The sequence below is a fragment of the Bos indicus genome, chromosome 10, assembly GCF_029378745.1.
Source record: "Bos indicus isolate NIAB-ARS_2022 breed Sahiwal x Tharparkar chromosome 10, NIAB-ARS_B.indTharparkar_mat_pri_1.0, whole genome shotgun sequence".
Classification (NCBI taxonomy): domain Eukaryota; kingdom Metazoa; phylum Chordata; class Mammalia; order Artiodactyla; family Bovidae; genus Bos; species Bos indicus.
The window spans coordinates 42,611,874-42,633,310 of NC_091769.1; the positions used below are offsets into that span (position 1 = coordinate 42,611,874).

General features: G+C 35.5%; 1 protein-coding gene across 3 annotated transcripts in view; it reads right to left on the reverse strand.

Annotated features, from left to right (window-relative positions):
• NEMF (nuclear export mediator factor) overlaps nucleotides 1–21,437 on the reverse strand; it is a 56,355-nt gene that overhangs the window by 30,287 nt on the left and 4,631 nt on the right. For all 3 annotated transcript variants that reach the window (XR_002181579.2, XM_019968636.2, XM_019968635.2), the window contains exons 4-15: nucleotides 21,206–21,331; nucleotides 10,622–10,770; nucleotides 9,231–9,298; nucleotides 8,116–8,202; nucleotides 6,831–6,904; nucleotides 5,906–5,976; nucleotides 5,750–5,825; nucleotides 5,304–5,366; nucleotides 3,331–3,408; nucleotides 3,031–3,239; nucleotides 2,601–2,792; nucleotides 2,102–2,165 (exon numbers count right to left, since the gene is read on the reverse strand). Coding sequence is in view for 2 of the 3 variants with exons in the window: in XM_019968636.2 (XP_019824195.1) it covers nucleotides 2,102–2,165; nucleotides 2,601–2,792; nucleotides 3,031–3,239; nucleotides 3,331–3,408; nucleotides 5,304–5,366; nucleotides 5,750–5,825; nucleotides 5,906–5,976; nucleotides 6,831–6,904; nucleotides 8,116–8,202; nucleotides 9,231–9,298; nucleotides 10,622–10,770; nucleotides 21,206–21,331 (1,257 nt within the window). In the remaining variant the exon portion in view is untranslated. The remainder of the gene's footprint in view (nucleotides 1–2,101; nucleotides 2,166–2,600; nucleotides 2,793–3,030; nucleotides 3,240–3,330; nucleotides 3,409–5,303; nucleotides 5,367–5,749; nucleotides 5,826–5,905; nucleotides 5,977–6,830; nucleotides 6,905–8,115; nucleotides 8,203–9,230; nucleotides 9,299–10,621; nucleotides 10,771–21,205; nucleotides 21,332–21,437) is intronic.

The window sequence follows — 21,437 nt, forward strand, 5'->3', positions numbered from 1 at the left end:
CCATGAATCACATGAATCACAGCAGGCCAAGTCTCCCTGTCCATCACCAACTCCCAGAGTTCACTCAGACTCACATCCATCGAGTCAGTGATGCCATCCAGCCATCTCATCCTCTGTCGTCCCCTTCTCCTCCTGCCCCCAATCCCTCCCAGCATCAGAGTCTTTTCCAAGGAGTCAACTCTTCACATGAGGTGGCCAAAGTACTGGAGTTTCAGCTTCAGCATCATTCCTTCCAAAGAAATCCCAGGGCTGACCTCCTTCAGAATGGACTGGTTGGATCTCCTTGCAGTCCAAGGGACTCTCAAGAGTCTTCTCCAGCACCACAGTTCAAAAGCATTAATTCTTCAGCACTCAGCTTTCTTCAAAGTCCAACTCTCACATCCATACATGACCACAGGAAAAACCATAGCCTTGACTAGATGGACCTTTGTTGGCAAAGTCATGTCTCTGCTTTTTAATATGCTGTCTAGGTTGGCCATAACTTTCGTTCCAAGGAGCAAACATCTTTTAATTTCATGGCTGCAATCTCCATCTGCAGTGATTTTGGAGCCCAGAAAAATAAAGTCAGCCACTGTTTCCACTGTTTCCCCACCTATTTCCCATGAAGTGATGGGACTGGATGCCATGATCTTAGTTTTTCTGAATGTTGAGCTTTAAGCCAACTTTTTCACTCTCTTTCACATTCTTCAAGAGGCTCTTTAGTTCTTCACTTTCTGCCATAAGGGTGGTGTCTATCATCTGCGTATCTGAGGTTATTGATATTTCTCCCGGCAATCTTGATTCCAGCTTGTGCTTCTTCCACCCAGCGTTTCTCATGATGTATTTTGTAGATAAGTTAAATAAGCAGGGTGACAATATACAGCCTTGACGTACTCCTTTTCCTATTTGGAACCACTCTGTTGTTCCATGTCCAGTTCTAACTGTTGCTTCCTGACCTGCATACAGGTTTCTCAAGAGGCAGGTCAGGTGGTCTGGTATTCCCATCTCTTTCAGAATTTTCCACAGTTTGTTGTGATCCACACAGTCAAAAGCTTTGGCATAGTCAATAAAGCAGAAATAGATGTTTTTCTGGAACTCTCTTGCTTTTTCAATGATCCATTGGATGTTGGCAATTTGATCTCTGGTTCCTCTGCCTTTTCTAAAACCAGCTTGAACATCTGGAAGTTCACGGTTCACGTACTGTTAAAGCCTGGCTTGGAGAATTTTAAGCATTACTTTACTAGCATGTGAGATGAGTGCAATTGTGCAGTAGTTTGAGCATTCTTTGGCATTGGGATTGGAACGAAAACTGACTTTTTCCAGTCCTGTGGCCACTGCTGAGTTTTCCAGATTTGCTGACACATTGAGTGCAGTACTTTCACAGCATCATCTGTTAGGATTTGACATAGCTCAACTGGAATTCCATCACCTCCCCTAGCTTTGTTCATAGTGATGCTTCCTAAGGCCCACCTGACTTCACATTCCAGGATGTCCAGCTCTTCGTGAGTGTGAGTGATCACACCTTCGTGATTATCTGGGTCCTGAAGATCTTTTTTGTATAGTTCTGTGTATTCTTGCCACCTCTTCTTAATATCTTCTGCTTCTGTTAGGTCCATACCATTTCTGTCCTTTATTGAGCCCATCTTTGCATGAAATGTTCCCTTGGTATCTCTTAATTTTCTTGAAGAGATCTCTAGTCTTTCCCATTCTATTGTTTTCCTCTATTTCTTTGCATTGATCACTGAGGCAGGCTTTTTTCTCTCTCCTTGCTATTCTTTGGAACTCTGCATTCAGATGGGTGTATCTTTTGCCTCTCTTCTTTTTACAGTTATTTGTAAGTCCTCCTCAGACAGCCATTTTCCTTTTTTGCATTTCTTTTTCTTGGGGATGGTCTTGCTCCCTATCTCCTGTACAATGTCACAAACCTCCATCCATAGTTCATCAGGCACTCTGTCTATCAGATCTAGTCCCTTAAATCTATTTCTCACTTCTACTGTATAGTCATAAGGGATTTGACAGAGATCATTCTGTCATTTTTGAGATTGCCAAGAAATAATTAAGTCCATTAAATTAATAAGGCAGAGAAAAACAATGAACGTTTACTCTAAGACATATTAAGTACCTTCTCAGCAGCTTCAACAGTCTTCTGCGTTTTCTTAGCAGCATATCTCTTGTGATCATAATACCTAGAAAAATAGATCTCTTAATTTTAAATAAAATCTTTACACTTGAGTTTTCCATTTACATTATTCATAATTTTACAGACTCTCAAACAATTAAGAACAAGTTTTGCACATTATGTTAACTTTGTTTTGTATGTTGTATATGAAAAAGTTAAATAATGCACAAGTTTTTAAAATGTTTTCTGAAAAGTATTTTTCCCCAAAGTATATATAGTCAAAATAATACTTATCCTTAATATCCTAACAGATTTACTGCAGATAATATTGTACCTAAAACTTATACTTATGGGAATTCCCTGGCAGTCCAGTGGTTAGGAATCCATGTTTTCACTGCAGGGGACACAGGTTTGATCCCTGATGGTCAGGGAACTGAAGTTTCGCATGCCTTACAACACAGCCAAAAAATAAATTTAATTCATACTTAAATTTGTGACTTACTTTTTGGCATTGGCATATGCTGACAAGCTGAGATCAACATCAACAAGCAATGGCCTGTTTTTCTGAGGCTTCTGCAGTTGCTTATTCTTTTGCTTTTTCTTTTTTCCTTTTGGTGGTTCAGGTTCATTTTTCTCAGTACTGATGTCACCATCAACATCGTCATCTTCCTCCTCTGATAACAAGTATGGATTTCTATTAAAAATATTCAATAGTATTTCACTAACGTCAATGACATCACTGTCTTATTTTCAGTTTTTTTCTCAATGAAATTATAAATGGTCTACAGTACTTAAAAAGTTGCATTATTTTAATGTAAATTAATGTTTCCCAGTATTTTCAAAGAAAATTTTTCAAATAAATTTTTAATGAATACAGTGAAAAATTAAATAGCAAAATAAACATTAACTGCTTAACTAAGAATCAAACTTACCTTAGCAGCATTGTTACATGGTTTGTTTGTAGTTTTAATTCTTTGATTGCATTTGCAACAGGGTCTCCTTGAGCCTGGGCTTCTTTCACAATTAACCCAATTTCCGTCCAATCTATCTGGTTGGCTAAAGCACTTCGAACAACCTGAATGGCTCTGTCAACTATTTGTAAGTTCATTTCTATAAGTTCTCCTTTAAGTTTGTCTATTTCCTTAAGAAATAAGCCAAAAAAACATTTGTTTCAATGTCAGTTAAGGTTCGCATTTTTTAAAAAGTATCTGAAAGAAAGCTAAACATGATACCTGTGCCTGCTGAAGAGCTTCTAATCTGTTTTCGTGATCCTTTCGCACATTATCTAATTTCTTCAATGCTTGTTTTTCCTTTTGTTGACAAAACAGAATTTTTAAAAATCAGATTTCTTCTGCCATCTGTACCTTCTCTCTCTTACCTCCCGAGACTCTCTCCCACCCCTACTTATGCCTCCTCAATGTTGCTACTAGCCAGCTGGAGCTCCCTGTAGTCCACCTCCCCAGGTCTATCGTACCGCAAAGTGGTTGATGCTCCAAAATTACCTCTCCTGACCATCTACCTCCCATTCGCTATATAGGAATGTATATTTAAGATATGTCCCTAATGTCCTTGCGTTATTCAAGGCAGAATTCAATGACATATGTAATTCTATGACATAAATGTAAAATTTGGGGGAATGCATCCTTAGCATGAGTTCCTAAAATAGCTTCTTTTTATTTTATTGCTGCTTTTAATTTCTCTTATTTGTATCTATTCTTTTTCCTAAATTTACTATACAAAGGTTGATGGTAGTTATCTGACCTTTAATATAGTCTGTACTCAGTTTCTGCAGATACAAAACCTACAGATATGGGAGGCCGACTATATTCATTGTACTATACCATTTTGTAAAATCCTTGGATTCTGGTACCCACAGAGGCTCCTGGAACAATCCACTGAAGGCAGTGAGGGATGACTGTGTACCATTTTATCACCTGGAACTTACATTTTAAGTTCCACACAACTTACTGATATGGGAGCTGATTTTTCACAATAGTCACAGCATCACCAATTAATGAATATTTGCATGCTGGATATAATATTAAAAATACTTAAATTGTAAGAATGGTGACTATTAAAAGAATGCACAACAAATGCTAATATAATCCATGTGTATTCTGATACACATAAAAATATGGGGTTCAATGTTACCCTTAAACATGTTTACTTGCTAAAGTGCTTCCACCATATGGCAATCATACTATGTAACTGGTAACCCACCTGCTTTGAAATTCTGATTTTTACTAATTTTTTTAAAAAAACAACTGAGGGTAGGGAGGACACAGGCATTCACGTAAAGTTTTTGCACACATATTTTAAGATCCTATGAATATTTTTAAAAATCAAATCTCCTTGAACTCGAGTGACTGTGGTCATTTTCTAAAACTTCTCTGCAGTGAAAGCCCCTTAAACATGGTCAGATGTGCTGGGAAAACACAGCATATTAAACCTTCCTTGTGGAGTCATGATGCACACAAAGCATATTAAAGGTCTAGTTCAAAAGCCCACTTTAACATATGTATTGAAAAAACTTTCCTCTGCTTTGGCCCAGGGCTTCCCTGGTAGTTCAGATGGTAAAGAATATGCCTGCAATGCGGGAGACCTGGGTTTGATCTTTGGGTTGGGAAGATGCCCTGGAGAAGGGCATGGCAACCCACTCCAGTATTCCTACCTAGAGAATTCCATGGACAGAGGAGCCTGGCAGGCTACAGTCCATGGAGTCACAAAGAGTTGGTCATCACTGAGCAACTTTCACTTCATTTTCACTCCTTTGGCCCATTTAAAAATCTCCTCCTTGAAACACTATTCCTTTTACAGCAAAGTTTGAGAAGCTCTGGGTAGTTGTAATAAAGCAAATCATACTAGGGAATAAATAACAAGCCTCCTTGTCACTGTATTTTCTGGTTTAGAGAGTTATCTTATATTCTGACAGAGCAAATGAGTGGGGTTTTTGTCTGTTTAACACTGGTTCCCCTGGACCTTTATCAGTATCCCAAGAGATCAGGGCATTCTCATACTACTTCTAAAAGGCTACCCATTCCTGTATGAGAGCATCACCTACCCAGCAAACCACACTTAAGTCCAGTTTATATTAAATAAATTTAATATAATAAATTATATTAAATATAATGTTATTTATATTAAAGTGTGGTTTTATATAAACCACACTTAAGGTTTAATATAAATGTTTTTAATAATGCCATACCTGTTGTAAAGCTTTTAAATCTATTTTCTGACCTTCTATCTTGGAATAAAATTCATCTACGGCCTTATCAAAAAAAAAAAGAAAAAGACAATCAACCAGCTGAAAAAAAATCCCGAAAAATATAGTCTCTGCATCAACTTTCACACAAGAATTTTAGAGTCCATTTTGTTTCATAAAACCACTTGATGAACTTGAGCAGATTTCCAGTAAATGTATTATACAGTTAAACAGTCAAGAATCAAATTAAGTTCAGATCTTTGGTCCTTCATCTTAAAATAAAGTGGCAACAAACTTTTCCAACAGTCTGTATCTGTGATCTCAGTGATTTTTAATGTCCAGATTAATAGTGATTGTAGAGCAAAAATATTTTCAATTTCTCAAAGGAAGCTGGATTAATCTAATTCATATCATGCTAACTGGTCAAAAAACAGAATCAGAAAACCCACCTTGTCAAATGATTCAAATTCTATATATGGACATTGTGAATGTTGAGAAAACAAGAAAGGATGAAATTCCTCATACCTGTAAAACATATTTACTATATCACATTCAAGAACATTAATGAACACCCAAAGCAAACAGACCCATGCCTACATACTTACGTGAGTATGTCTTCAGTTGGCTTATCTACTTCCAGGCTTGGTTTTATTTCCCTTTTCTGAATGATATACCCCTACAAAAATCCAACATTAAAACTAATTTCTATTTATAATTAACAAAGATTTACTTTCCTTGAATGATACTGACTTTATTAGCTTATAAAATTATTCTAGTTAAAAATAATCAGTAGGATTTGTCTATTGATTGTATCACTTCTCAAAATGATGTTTTTAAAGATCAGTAAGAATCATTAGAACCTACTAATTCACATGGACAAGAGAAAATCAGGGAATAAAGAAAATGAATATTAATGATTTGATAAAGTAGTAGGATTATACATGTGCATTTTGCTTTTTTCTTCCATTTTTCAGATGTTCTGCAATTTTAAAGAGCCAAAAGCACTTTACTTCCAGCAGAAAAAGTCTTTGGTTCACACTGCTGGTAGGAAATTTTAGTTCATTTTAATAACTGGGTGAAGGGTACATTTGGACTGATTTAGCTATAATTAATCAGAACTTTTCCTAAACCTTTTTGTAAGTGAAGTTATACTTGGAATAGGAAAGAAAAACAAGATATGAGGTAATTCAGCAGATATTTAATAATTAAAAAGATGTTAGTAAATTTTTAGAAAGCGATGGCAAATTAAAATGTGCTTTCCTATCTAAAAATCAACCTGAGGAAATATCTTCAAATTCCTCAAATTTCTGAGAGTGCTGATACTGACCCAGTGCTTTGTAGAAGATTTAAGAAACAGAACAAAAATCAGAAACCAACAGCAATTAAAAAAAAAAAAAAAAACTACCCTAGAATAAGCATATTATAGGTGTTAAATTTCCAAATTACAACAAAAAATTTACATATGCTGATCCTTCAGTGAAAATTCTAATATCTAAGCCTCAACAATATATAGCAAGTATTATGTGGCACCTTTCCATTGAAGCTGGATGTTGTTTTCATATACTCTTCTGCTTTCTGTAGACAAACAAGTACCTTTTCAACATCTAATAGGGAAATAAGAAAGGAAAGAATGAGTACCAATCAACTGTCCATTAGCTATTACTAAACATCTATGCAGAAAATACAAAGTGCTTATGAAATAATAAAGTTATTTAAGAAAATTAGTTATTTCATGCTTATAATCAATGTATTAAATAAGAATATATCTTGGTCAGTTGTTGTCCCAACAGCTTTTATTGAATCCATCTTTCCCCACATGATCTGAAAGGTACTTCTGTTCATATGCTAAAGTCTCACATATATTTGGGCTTGTTTCTGAATTCTTTATGCTGTGTATTCCTTCTCCCAAAACTTAATTACTACAGTTTCATAATGCATTTTAATCTATGAAAAGATTATTCTCTATCATAGTAACTATTATTTTCCAGAGTTTTCCTGAACATTTTTATATGCTTTTTATTGCACATACAGATTTTAAAAAGGAAGTGTAATACCAAAATTAGCAATACCACCTGTTAGCATTTTGAACTGGACTGCACTGAATTCATATATTTCAGAAACTAAATCATTCATTTCAAACATTCAGTTTGTATTTTTAAACTCACAAAAAATTTTGACAGCATAAAAATGATCCCTAAACCTTAAGAAATAATATATAATCCCAAAACATAAATAGCAAAAATGATTTTTTTTACATTTTACATGATAATCTGCAGATAAAAATTTGTCAAAGACCAAATCTTCCATTTTCCTTATATTTCCTATAATTTTTTATTATCCTAATCTGGAAGTTAATTTAAGTTTAATTAATCTAGAAGGTGAATTTAAGTAGTTACAAAAGCCTAATTCATTATGTAGTCACAGCACAGCATTTACAGAGTTAAAATGCATAAATAATGCTACTTCTAGAAACACCTCAGGTGCTGAGTCTGAAGGTGAATAATTCAACTCCTTCAAGCCTCCAGAGATTGTCTCAAGTGCAGTAACCCCTTCTAAAATTTAGGGGGAGGGAGGGAGAATATTTCATAATTGAAAGTTAATAGGGTAGATCAAAAGATTAAACTGCATGTTACTAGGGATAAAATGTCACAGAGTACAAAGTCAGGAATATCATATGGACAGAATACTCATAGGTCAAATTCTTTTTAAGTTTAAAACTATGCATTCACTGATTACCTTTCCCAGAAATAATTTTCATAGGTTTAAAAAAATGAAATAAATAAAAATGTGCAAAACTTGTAACATGCACATATACCTTTACTTTCAAATTTTTCATCCACTTTGACATTGGCAGGGAATCCATTTTCTATGAGACAGTGCTCAATGAGAGCTGGCCCATACGCTATAAAAGCAAAGGATATTATTTGTAGTATTTTCCTATAAAATTTCACATTCAAAATATAATATTAATGTATATCCCAATATAAGTCATCTACTCAATAGCAGTAACCAGTAAAAATAACAATTAGTTTACTTATTTTGAAATGTTATCAGAAATGAGTTACTAGAAATTACTTATAAAAATTTGAGACAATAAACCTGTGGAAGTCGGTGTAAAAGTTACAAGAATTTAATGTAATTTAGCCACATATAAAAGGATTATAAACCAGGGATGCAAGGTTGGTTTAGCATCCAAAAACTGGTTAATGTAATATACCACATTAACAGAATAGAAACAGAATAAAAATTTTTCTATTGAAAAATCCAAACCTACAAATTTTCACATGTTATACTAACTAATGGAAAGTTTTAAAGATAACTTCTTAATGCATTCTAATTTCACAGGAGAGGAAGAGTAACTTCTTTAGTAATCAATGGTACCTGTCTTCTCATACGTCCTTTTCAGATTCCTTAATACAGGGATAAGTGATGACTTTTTTCTCAAGTATAAAAGTTTATTGGAAAATCTTTATGCTGGTTATCAACAGTACCAGGCAGATCCTGGAATCCTCTTGAGACTCACCAATAAAAATCAAAGAGCAAAAACAAAGAAAACCCAACCAAGCTAAGTGGGTTATTAAACCAAAAAGCTTATGACACTGAAAAATACCAACTGATTTCTTAGAAAACTACAGCTAGCAATCAAGTACTAGATAACATACTATTAGTTTATATAACTATATTGCTGTGAAATAAGACCTAAAAGGTAACGGTCAAAGTTCATACAGTACCATAAATTTCTCTTTCTTTGAAAATAAACCTCTCTTTACTCTAAAGATCATTTTAAACTCCTTTCTACACTTATCAAGTTGTTCTAATTTTCTACTAGATTTAAATTTCTACTAGAACTAGATCTGAATGTGTTAAATATATTCCTGAAAACCATTATTATTTTACAAATACTTTGTTGCTCTATGTAGGATTACTCACGAAGTAATGGGTTAAGAACTCTCTTCAATAGTTCACCCTTGGGTGCACCGGCTAGTATTTCAGTCAATCTGTGAAACAAAATTAACACACCCCTTACTATCTTATATTTAACAGATCTTACAGAAATCTTCACAATACTTTGACATGCATCTATTTACCTGATCTTCAAAATATCCTAAAATATAAGAAGAGTTAGTTTACTCTATAGGTTGAAAACAAAAAGGTGGGGGTGGGGGGGTGGAGTCATAAAAGTAATTTATCTAAGGTTACTAGGTTCCTGATCAGCAGGCTGGGACTCGAAACCAAGTTTTCCAAAGAAACCCAATATTTTTTCAACTAAGTCATACTGCTTGTCATCAGTGTGCTCATATGACATGAAAAGACACATTTTTATGCAACAGTTAAACGTAGTTTGTGGAGATTGGTGTTACCATCTTTTTTAAAAAAATTGTATTGAAGTATAGTTGATTTAAAATGTTAGTTTCAGGTGTACAGTAAAGTGAATCAGTTATACCTACACAGTGGATACTCTTTCTCTTAGATTCTTTTCCCATATAGATCACTACACAGTAGAGTAGAATGCCCTGTGCTTTCTGCATGTTGTTAGTTATCTATTTTGTACACAGTAGTGTGTACATGTCAATTCCAATCTCCCAATTAATCCCTCCCTGGTAATATACCTTAACACCTGAAATGGCTTTACCTAATTAAGCATTTAGAAAGAACTCAAGGATGCTGTGGGCCATTACAACCCCCTAACCAGCATCAACTTCATCTACAAACTTCTTAGAAATGTAAATTCCCAGGACCTACACCAGAACTACTTAATCAAAAAATAGAGGGGGAATGGTGCATGGAGTCTGTATTTTACCAAGCCCTCTAGTTGATCCTGATGCACGCTAAACTTTGAAAACCACTGTTGTAGCCTCTTAGTCAGCAAAGTCTTCCAGTCAGAAGATTACAGCTACAGTCAGAACCTTATCTCACCATATTCCTATTTCTTTTAGCTAAACCAGAATTTCTATCTCCTTTCGCACTCTGCCAAGATATCCATTGTCTTCTTAAAGAATAGCTAATAAGTCCCCTCACTTCATCAAGAAATTATAAAATCTGATGTAACAACAAACTTATAAACTTATAAGTTTGTAACAAACTTATAAACAAGAAATTATAAACATCTGACGTAACAACAAACTTATACACTTGCTACTCCCAAATAAGGCTTAACTGCTTACATTCAAGTGCACATTTGTATAATTCAAGCAGTCCAAATTTATTTTATGCAAGTAAACACATTATTTCCTTATGTGACAGTTCTTTCATATCCTGACGTATAATCTATTTTACTATCTAATACAGTATGAAATGAGTTAATAAACAAAACATGTTACCTTTCCAAGGTAAGCAACGGTTCGGCAGCTCTAGCATGATCAATTGGATAGCGTTCACGAACAGCAAATTTAACATCATCAGACTCATCAGTTCGAAATCTTAGGATATTTAAAATTAGGTACTCATAATCTGTAAGAACAATGTTCCCCTGTAATAGAATAAAATATAATTTAATGTTTTTCCTAAGTCATTCTTAAATTTTCTTAAAAATTGAGAAAGGAAATGTCTCTTAAAACCCCAATGAAGGCTACAGAAAGGAAGTTACAAACAAAAAGCATTTGAGTCACATCTCAACAATGCTCCTTACACTGACCCAGCACAGACTGTGAAATAAATAAATCTAAACACAATGAAGGGATCTGGAACAACTTTAAACTCTGTCTGATGGTTCTGCAGAGGGCACTATTAAAGTAATCAATTAACACCCTGATGACCACCAGTTGAACTTAATCTGCACCTGGCTGAGGCAAATCTACACACACTGTGACTTATTAAGAAAAACCACATAAATTTCAGAAGCCAAACACAAAGCTATTTATTTATATTTTCACTTGCAATTTGTCTTTTAATAGCAGTTATGTGGCAAAATCAATAAAGGTCATAATACCCTCTGACCAAGGAATTCCACAATTGGTTATTTATGTGGCCTAATGTAGTAACTCAATAAAACCAAAAGCTACATGCTTAAATTGCAGCTTATTTAAAACAGAAAAAAAAACTGGAAACAGCCTAAATGTAAAAATTGGGGAAAGTGTTAAATAAAATATATCAATATGACAAGATATTTAAAACCTGTTAAGACTATGTTTAAAAAGTAGAAAAATGTTTTATATTAAGAAAAAAAATTGGAAGACAAAAAAATCCTGTATCCTGGCAAGCAGAAGGCAAATACAGGAAAAAATTAAAATACTTATTTGCTCAGACAGTAAAGAATCCGCCTGCAATGGGGAAGCCCAGGTTCGATCCCTGGGTTGGGTAGATCCACTGGAAAAGGGAACGGCAACTCACTCCAGTATTCTTGCCTGGGAAATCCCATGGACAGAGGAGCCTGGTGGGCTACAGTCAATGGGGTTGCAAAGAACTGGACATGACTGAGTGACTTAACACTTCAACTTTTTTTTTTTTCCATTAAAAAGTGAGGATTTTAAAAATCTTTTTAGAATTTAACATAATCTGTTTAATAAAAAAGAGGGGAGAAGCCTAATGAAAATAAACTGCCCAAAGAATACACCCTTCCAAATTTATTTATAGATAGTGAAGCTACAGGTTGTTGTGTAATTAAAATACAAAAAAGCATTCATGAAGCAGTCACAAATGCCTTAGCAAGTACTCAGAAGGTGTCATCAAAGATGGTGGGAACAGTCTCAACCTGATGAGGAATAACATCAATTTCACTAGATGGGGCCATGATTCACCTTGATCACAGATACACAGGTATACCTTGAAGGTATTATAGGTTTGGTTTCAGACCACTGAAATAAAGCAAATATTGCAATAGAGCAAGTCACATTAATTTTTTGATTTCTCGGTGCATATAAAAGTAATGTTTATACTATACTGTGTAATAATGTGATATATAATATATAACAAAACATATAACAGTGTATAAATAATACACTGTAAAAACAATGTACATATCTTAACTTAAAAATACTTTATTGTAAAAAAAAAAAAAAAATACTTTATTGCTAAGAACTCCAAACCATCATCTGAGCTTTCACCAAGCTGTTTTGTAGTAACATTAAAGATCACTGACCACAGATTAGTATAAAAATAGTAATGAAAAAGTCTGAAATATTGTGAGAATTAACAAAATGAAAGAGATACAAAGTGAGCGAAGGCTGTTGAAAAATGGCACATCAAGCAAAAAGTTACTTGATGCAGGGCTGCCACAGACCTTCAATTTGTAAAAAAAAAAAAAAGAAAAAAAGAAAAAAATTCAGCATATGAGAAGCACAATAAAATACAGCTCAGTAAAATGATGTATGCCTATAGATAATCTGAAGTTTCTGGTGTTGAAAGAGTAGGACCTACTGCTAAAGGTTCTAACTTCAAAGAAACCATGCATTTATAAATTTAAATATTTATTTAACTTAAAGAACAGAAATGTTAACTGCAGAAGGAAAGTAGGAGACTTGGACAGAAGTCCATATAGTGTCTAATTAATTCATAAAGATGTGACCTGAAAAACAGACTTAGCCATAGGGCCTGGCATGTAGAAAGTCGTCAATAAATGTTTGCTGAATCAAACTGTTCAGTTACCAAGAGCATCTGGAAGATTCAAGTAAGGTAGTTACTTCCCCAAAAGGGCTTTCTTTAAACCAAGGTTTCCAAAAAGTTTTCTGTTAAGATGGCTCCCACTACTTCCCATTAAAAAAAAAAAAAAAAATTATGTGATGTGGTAAGTTTTGGAAATTCTGTGTAACATACCCTTCCCTAGGGCACATACACATCATACTATCATATTAAAGGTAGTGGTAAGTCCTAGAGTTAAAAAATTTTTCTTTACCTTATTGGGGACCCATTTTTCTAAGCTATTATCTTACAGAAGTGGTGTCAAGGAACTTATTTGGGTAAACACTGCACTTGATTCTGATGTACTTAAAAAATCTACTTTCTAATCTTATTTTCTCCAGAGTCTTTCCTACTGGAACCTTCATATCACAAATTAATAAACTGAGAGTTTGAGTGGCAATAGTCTCTTTACACTGATCAATTTTAAATAAACCATACATCAAAATTCCAGACATGAAGACTAGATGTTCAGATCCTGCTATAAAGAGACAAGAGCGCAATCTTCAAAATCTACTCTAAGAATCAACCAACATATTTCTCTTAGATAACACAGTGAAAATTCCCAAGCACTTACTCTCATATATAAATCTTGAATACCTATTCTAAACTTATCACTAACTGGGTCTCTGGAATCTAGACAGCATACATGTCAATTGTGCAGAGACTTCAAAACAGAAAAGGCCCTAAATGCAAGGGGGTATCGTGGACTGAATCCTGGAACAAAAGAAAGAACATGAGTAGAAAAACTGGCGAAACCTAAATAAAACCTATGGTTTAATTAGCAGTAATATACCAATGTGAATTTCTAAGTTTTGACAAATGTACCACGGTTATGTAAGATGTTAACATTAAGAGAAACTAAGTGAGGGGTATACAGGAGTTTTCTTTATTATCTTTGCAAATTTTCTACAAATCTAAAATTATTATAAAATTGAAAAATTCTTTAGATCTTTAAATGATAAAAAAGATTTATTCTATGGAAAAGTTTTGCATTGTTAAGTGTTAAGTTAAACTGAAAAAAGGAAAAAAAAGAAAAAGGCCATGTCTGATATATAAGCTTAAACTTCATATTGAGTTAAACCTAAGGCACTCTGTAGTTATTTAAATTCTAGAGATTTTTCCTCTCAATGAAAAAAAAAAACCCTTCTCCTTTTTAATTGGAAGGGGAGGAAGGGAAGTGATCATAAATAGGACATCAAACATAGTGGTTACTCTGGAATGAGGAACTGGTTGGGCCAAGAGTGATAAGAAAGACCTTCAATTTTAATTCTATGAACTTCTGTATATACTGAGTATGTATTCATGTACTAATTGTATAAATATTTTAAATTTAAATGGTAGATTAGATAATTCTATTATGGTAGTCTAGATAATTCTAACTATTGAGAAAAACTGGACAAAATACACAAAGCAAGTCTTTTCAGAAACAAAAAATGCAAACAAGGTAGGTAGTAAACATTTACAGGATAAAAATGTAGGAGAGGAAAACTCAGAAAGGTGAGCACCATACGTGGAGCTACTTTAGGATCATTTATTTAATAGTTAAGAAGCAGCTGACAGGCTGGCAAGCCGAGCATGAATTTCGATAGAGTCACAGGACAACTAAGGAGAATAAAAATTTGAGTTCAGGGTCCAAGTTAAAGGTGTGGGAGCTAGGGGGGGTTATCCCTTATAAGTTCAGATATGAATAGTGACCCTGAAAGGCTGCATCCCAGAAGAAGGAGTGAATTGGAAATTATCCAGCTTTCCCAGGCCCAACTCCTAATCAATTCAATTCTTGATTGGATTATCTGTGTCCTTAGCTACCTGTCAAAAACAAGTACCCTTTCTAAAGGAGGGTAAAATCATTCAGGTATCATAGCATATCTATTACTTTTCCTATTCAATGCATGAACACAATAAAATAATCAGGCATGTGAGGAGAAAAGACAATGTATTAAAATCAAAACAACAACAGACTATAAAAACAGACATCAGAGGAATCAGGTAACACAACAATTCCAAATGATTCTTGTCTGAGAGCAATAATATTAGTGAATTGGAAGACAGGTCAAAAGAAAATATGACTGAACTTTCCCAAACTGATGAAAAACACCAAATCACAGGTTCTAGAAAAGCACTATGAACCCCAGAAGGTACAAAGGAAAATCAACTATGCACATCATAGCAAAACCACTGAAAACCAAAGACAAAAACAGAAAACAACAGAAACAGTGGTCACCAGAAGACAAAACACAATTTTAGTAACTGCCAAAAGTTATTTAACTAATTAATGAGACAACTAGATGACAAAACTGGCACTAAAAGAAATGAAGTTAGTAAAGTACTTAGCATGGCTGAGAAGAGTGGCTGTGTAAGACTGCCAACTGAGGGCAATAAAACCGCAACTTCCGGGGATATCTTTTCTCCTGACAGGAATAATCTGAGTATCTTATTACATGAAATTAATTTTCATTGCCATCAGACAAGAATTGTTTGCACTGTCAGTTTTCTACAAGTTAAAGCCCACGTTTAACAAGTTGTAAAAAAGCCTAATCAAAAGTAGCAGGGACTTCTCTGGTGGGCCAGAGGTTGAGAATCTGCCTGCCAAAGCAGGTTTGATCCCTTGTCCAGAAAGATTCCACATGCTGCCAGGTAACTAAGCCCGAGTGCCACAACGACTGTGCCTGAGCTCTAGGACCCACAAACCACAGCTACTGAAGCCTGCACATCTGGAGCCCACGCTCCACAACCAATGAAGCCACTACAACGGGAAGCCACGCGCCACAGCTAGAGAGTAGCCTCCACTTGCTGCCAATCAGAGAAAGCCCAAGTGCAGCAACGAAGACCCAGGATAGCGAAAAAAATAAACTAATAAAAATTTTAAGAAAGGGTAGCAAATCAAAGATATACATCCCTAGAATCCCCAGGAGTACTGGCCAGACAACACCTGGCAGGATATTCAAACAACATTTTATGCTTTTTTGTCTCTTCAAATTTTGGATAATTTTTAAATCTCCTCTTACAATCACAACATTTAAAATTATTCTTGATTACACATATACAAGCTACTCTGCTTCTTGGACTGATTTACACAGGTATAGTAAGAAATGTTAATACCAACATATACTACATAAACCTCCTTGTACTATAGAAAGCAAATCTAGAGCCACATGGTATCAATAGTTACAAAGTCATAATAATCACTGCTGCCCGAAGAATTCACAAGAAATTTGGAATTTTATTTTCAATAGCCTCTGTTATTCCAGAAACTTAAAAATTACTATTTGCTTCTAACTCAAAGCCACAGAAGCCAAAAAAGAAAAAAAACAAAACACCACTGGCTTCATCTGTGGTACACCTACAAATACAAGTAAATTCTTCTCTACCTGAAGTCATGCAGATCTACAAGAAGTGACCTTCCTCACTTACTGCAGGCTAGGCTCCTATATGCCACACAAGAGGTCCAAGGTTAGGTTCTCAGGAGGACTTTGTGGACACAGGCTCCACTCATGAAGTGTTACGTTTATTCCTTAATGGTGAGCTTTTCACATCTAATTAAATGAGATTTATCTTCAAATTTGCCTAATTGTAACCTGGTAAAAAGGAAAAATTCTTACTGAACCTATGTAAATATACATATTGTCAATGGGCAGTAAAACAATCTCAGTAAAAGGCAACTGTACCTAAATTCTAAGGGATCAAAGAGAGCAAACTACCATTTAAAGAATATATCACTCAGATTTGCACTAGTATAGTCTACTAAATTATAGGTCAGAGAAAGGTAAAGAGCTTTATCATGTAACCATCACAAAAATAAAATCAACGATATTCTGAAAAAAATAATCACAATCAGATTTACTCAGTCTCCAATTACTCTCCAATTTACTCAGTCCTGTATAATCAATTCTAGTCGTCCCAGATCATAGGTTAACACCCTATTTTCATGAAAACATCTGCTTCTAGACTAAAAAGAGTCTTAAAAATTCTAACTTGGCATCCCTGATACAGACTGGTATCTGTCCAATATTGGCTGACATATGAGTCTATTATTTAAGAGCAGGGGTAAGCAAACTTTTCCCATAAAAGGCAAGATGATAAATATTTTAGGGTTTGTGGGCCACATATGGTTTCTGTTGCATATTGTTCTTTCATTTTAAAGGGCTCTTTCAAAATGTAAAAGCCATTCTTAAACACAGCCTTTACAAAAAGAGGCTATAGGTTATATAGTTTATCAACTCCTATTTAAGAGTATCCGGTATGTCCTTTTAACCAAGGTTTTGAGGCCACTTTCTTTGTTAAAGATTCAATTTATAATGACAAAATTATGAAGATGAAACAAATTAATTGTTGCCAGGGTGCTGGGATGGGAGGGAGTGAGGTGGGTGTTACTACAAAGGGTTATCCCAAGGAAGATCTCTGTGGTAATGGAAGACTTCTGTATCTTGATTGCAGTGTTGGTTACATTAATCTACAAACGTGGTAAAATGCACAGGGCTCTATGTACCAATATTGATTTCCTGGTTTTGACACTGTAATATGATTATATAAGATGTACAACTAAGGGAAACTGGGTGAAAGTTACACCAGACCTCTCTATCTTTGCAACTTCCTATGAATCTATGATCATTTCAAAACAAAAGTTTTTAAAAAGTTATCATACAAATTTTAAAAAATGGACCACTACCTGAGACCACATACAAAAATCAATTCCAGGAGGGCTACAGCTGTAGCTGCTCTTGCCTGCAGGGGAGGAGGGGGCAGAAGAGGGCCTGCAGGGGAGGAGGGGGCAGAAGAGGAAAGGATCACTGGCAAAGAGAAGTGCACAGACAGTTAGAGAAAGTGCAGGGATCAGCAGCTGGTCTTGCTGTCCCTGTCCCACATTCAGGTCAATAACTAACACAGGTAAGTTCACTTGTGAGGATTCACTAAGTGCACATTTATCTAACAAAAATCTGAAAATTCTTAAAAGTATCTTGTGAAAACATTCGTAAGAAAAAAAGTCCCAATATTATTTTTAAAAATTACACAGTATTCTATTATTTGGGTCTCCCTTAATTATTTAACTAATTTCTTATTCAAAGAAATTTAGCTTTGAATACTGGAGTTGCCTGGAGTCTAGAAAGAAGACAAAAATTCTCTTCTATCTCACATATAAGGAACAAATAGGGACCAATTTCCACCGAAGAGCTGTAGTTAAGTCCAGTCCAAATGACTCATGCAAGAAATAAATGGGACCATTCAGGAGATAATAATCACAGAGAAAAGGAGAAAAAGCAAACAACACAGACATTCAGGTTCTTTCCAAGTTTAACTATTATAAACACTATAAGAATATCCCTGACATGGTCCTTTCCAAGCACTTGCCTCAAACGCTTATAATAAATTCCTAGAAGTGGAATTCCTGGGTCAAAGGTTTAGGCACATAAACTTTAAAAATCATGTTACAATCTGTCAAATAATCCTCGAAAATAATGTTCTAATCTGCCCTTGTTCCTGAACAACTTTTTAATTCGTCTTTTTTCTGGCCACGGATTAAACCTGGGCCATGGCACTGAAAGCTCAGAGTCCTAACCACTAGGCCACCAGGGAACTCCCTGTACATTCTTGATAATATTGGTTGTCATCAAACATTCCAATCATTTATATGCTGACGAAAAAAAAAAGAATAAGAGGAGAAAGAAAAATATCTCATTTTCATCTTTCAGTAATTCGTGAATTTATACATGTTTTCATGCTTTCATAAGCCATTTGTATTATTCTTTTCTGAATTGTGTAATCAAGTACTTTACCCATTTTTTCCACTTGAATGGTTTGTGAAAACTACATATTGAGGGTAATGAACACTTTATTTATCCTGTGAGTTAAAAACACTTCTTCCCAGTTTTTCACTTCATATGTAGCTCATGGTGTTTTCTGCTTTACTCAGTTTTTAAACTGTCTTACTGGTAGGTTAAGTAGTAATATTTATTATTTTCACTGTTAAGCTTAAAAGCCTTTTTCATCCCAAATTCGTCCATCTTAATCCATATTTTTACCTAGCACTTCTATGATCTCACTTTTTATACTTAAATTTTTCATGCAAATGGTATTTTGCTGTTGACAGCTCACGAAAAAACATTTCCAAGATAGAACAGGTAACTAAGAGAAGGATTAAGAGGCAAGAAGAATGGTGAGGCCATCAGCAGTCTTCCTTTTATAACTGATGACACTGAAAATGTGGCAATGTCCCTAGGTCTCAAATGCTGTTTATGACAAAACTATTTGACAATTTGCTGGCTCTATCACATTAGTTCTGAAATTTAAAGTACCAGATAATATCTTCAATTCTCAGATTTTCATCTACCACATTTAAATGCTATTATTTTTTGTTTTTCTGGCTGCACACATGGCATATGGGATCTTAGTTCCTAGTGGAAGCACAGTCTTAATCACAAACCACCAAGGAAGTCCCTCAAATACTATTTTAAATGGCTAGATCAGATCAGATCAGTCGCTCAGTCGTGTCCGACTCTCTGCGACCCCATGAATCGCAGCACGCCAGGCCTCCCTGTCCATCACCAATTCCCGGAGTTCACCCAGACTCACGTCCATCGAGTCAGTGATGCCATCCAGCCATCTCATCCTCTGTCGTCCCCTTCTCCTCCTGCCCCCAATCCCTCCCAGCATCAGAGTCTTTCCCAGTGAGTCAACTCTTCGCATGAGGTGGCCAAAGTACTAGAGTTTCAGCTTTAGCATCATTCCTTCCAAAGAAATCCCAGGGCTGATCTCCTTCAGAATGGACTGGTTGCATCTCCTTGCAGTCCAAGGGACTCTCAAGAGTCTTCTCCAACACCACAGTTCAAAAGCATCAACTCTATGGCGTTCAGCCTTCTTCACAGTCCAACTCTCACATCCATACATGACCACAGGAAAAACCATAGCCTTGACTAGATGAACCTTTGTTGGCAAAGTAATGTCTCTGCTTTTGAATATGCTATCTAGGTTGGTCATAACTTTCCTTCCAAGGAGTAAGCATCTTTTAATTTCATGGCTGCAATCTCCATCTGCAGTGATTTTAGAGCCCAGAAAAATAAAGTCTGACACTGTTTCCACTGTTTCCCCATCTATTTCCCATGAAGTGATGGGACCGGACGCCATGATCTTCGTTTTCTGAATGTTGAGCTTTAAGCCAACTTTTTCACTCTCCACCTTCACTTTCATCAAGAGCTATTTTAGTTCCTCTTCACTTTCTGCCATAAGGGTGGTGTCATCTGCATAGCTGAAGTTATTGATGTTTCTCCCGGCAATCTTGATTCCAGCTTGTGCTTCTTCCAGTCCAACATTTCTCATGATGTACTACTCTGCATGTAAGTTAAATAAACAGGGTGACAATATACAGCCTTGACGAACTCCTTTTCCTGTTTGGAACCAGTCTGTTGTTCCATGTCCAGTTCTAACTGTTGCTTCCTGACCTGCATACAAATTTCTCAAGAGGCAGATCAGGTGGTCTGGTATTCCCATCTCTTTCAGAATTTTCCACAGTTTGTTGTGATCCACACAGTCAAAGGCTTTGGCATAGTCAATAAAGCAGAAATAGATGTCTTCCTTTTTCCATGATCAGCGGATGTTGGCAATTTGATCTCTGGTTCCTCTGCCTTTTCTAAAACCAGCTTGAACATCAGGAAGTTCACGGTTCACATATTGCTGAAGCCTGGCTTGGAGAATTTTGAGCATTACTTTACTAGCGTGTGAGATGAGTGCAATTGTGCGGTAGTTTGAGCATTCTTTGGCATTGTCTTTCTTTGGGATTGCAATGAAAACTGACCTTTTCCAGTCCTGTGGCCACTGCTGAGTTTTCCAAATTTGCTGGCATATTGAGTGCAGCACTTTCACAGCATCATCTTTCAGGATTTGGAATAGCTCCACTGGAATTCCATCACCTCCACTAGCTTTGTTCGTAGTGATGCTTTCTAAGGCCCACTTGACTTCACATTCCAGGATATCTGGCTCTAGGCCAGTGATCACACCATCGTGATTATCTGGGTCGTGAAGATCTTTTTTGTACAGTTCTTCTGTGTATTTTTGCCATCTCTTCTTAATATCTTCTGCTTCTGTTTAAATGGCTAAGGTCTGCCTAAATTCTGGCCTCCAGATAAAATGAAGATTAATGGAAGATTACATTTTACTTGCATTGCACTACATTATCCTAGTGTATCAATGGCCTTTCACAAGAAAAAAATGTTCCCTGCTCATGTCTGATAGCACTATTACATGAATAATCGACAATACAGTGAATTCTCCTCACCCCACCCCCAAATTTAACTTACCCTGTCATAGAGCTCAATGATTAAGTGATAAGCAGCTTCATCACTTCCAAACTGAAAATCTACAATTCTATCCACACCAAGCTGCTTTGCACTGACTAATCTCCGACTCTTCAAATGTTTTCGGCACTAGCAAGAAAGAGAAGAAAAAGGCATTTAAATAGTAAAAGTGAATTTCTAATCATTCGGTATTGGTTTATAAGTTTCTCCTTCTAATTTCCATTAGGAATAATAT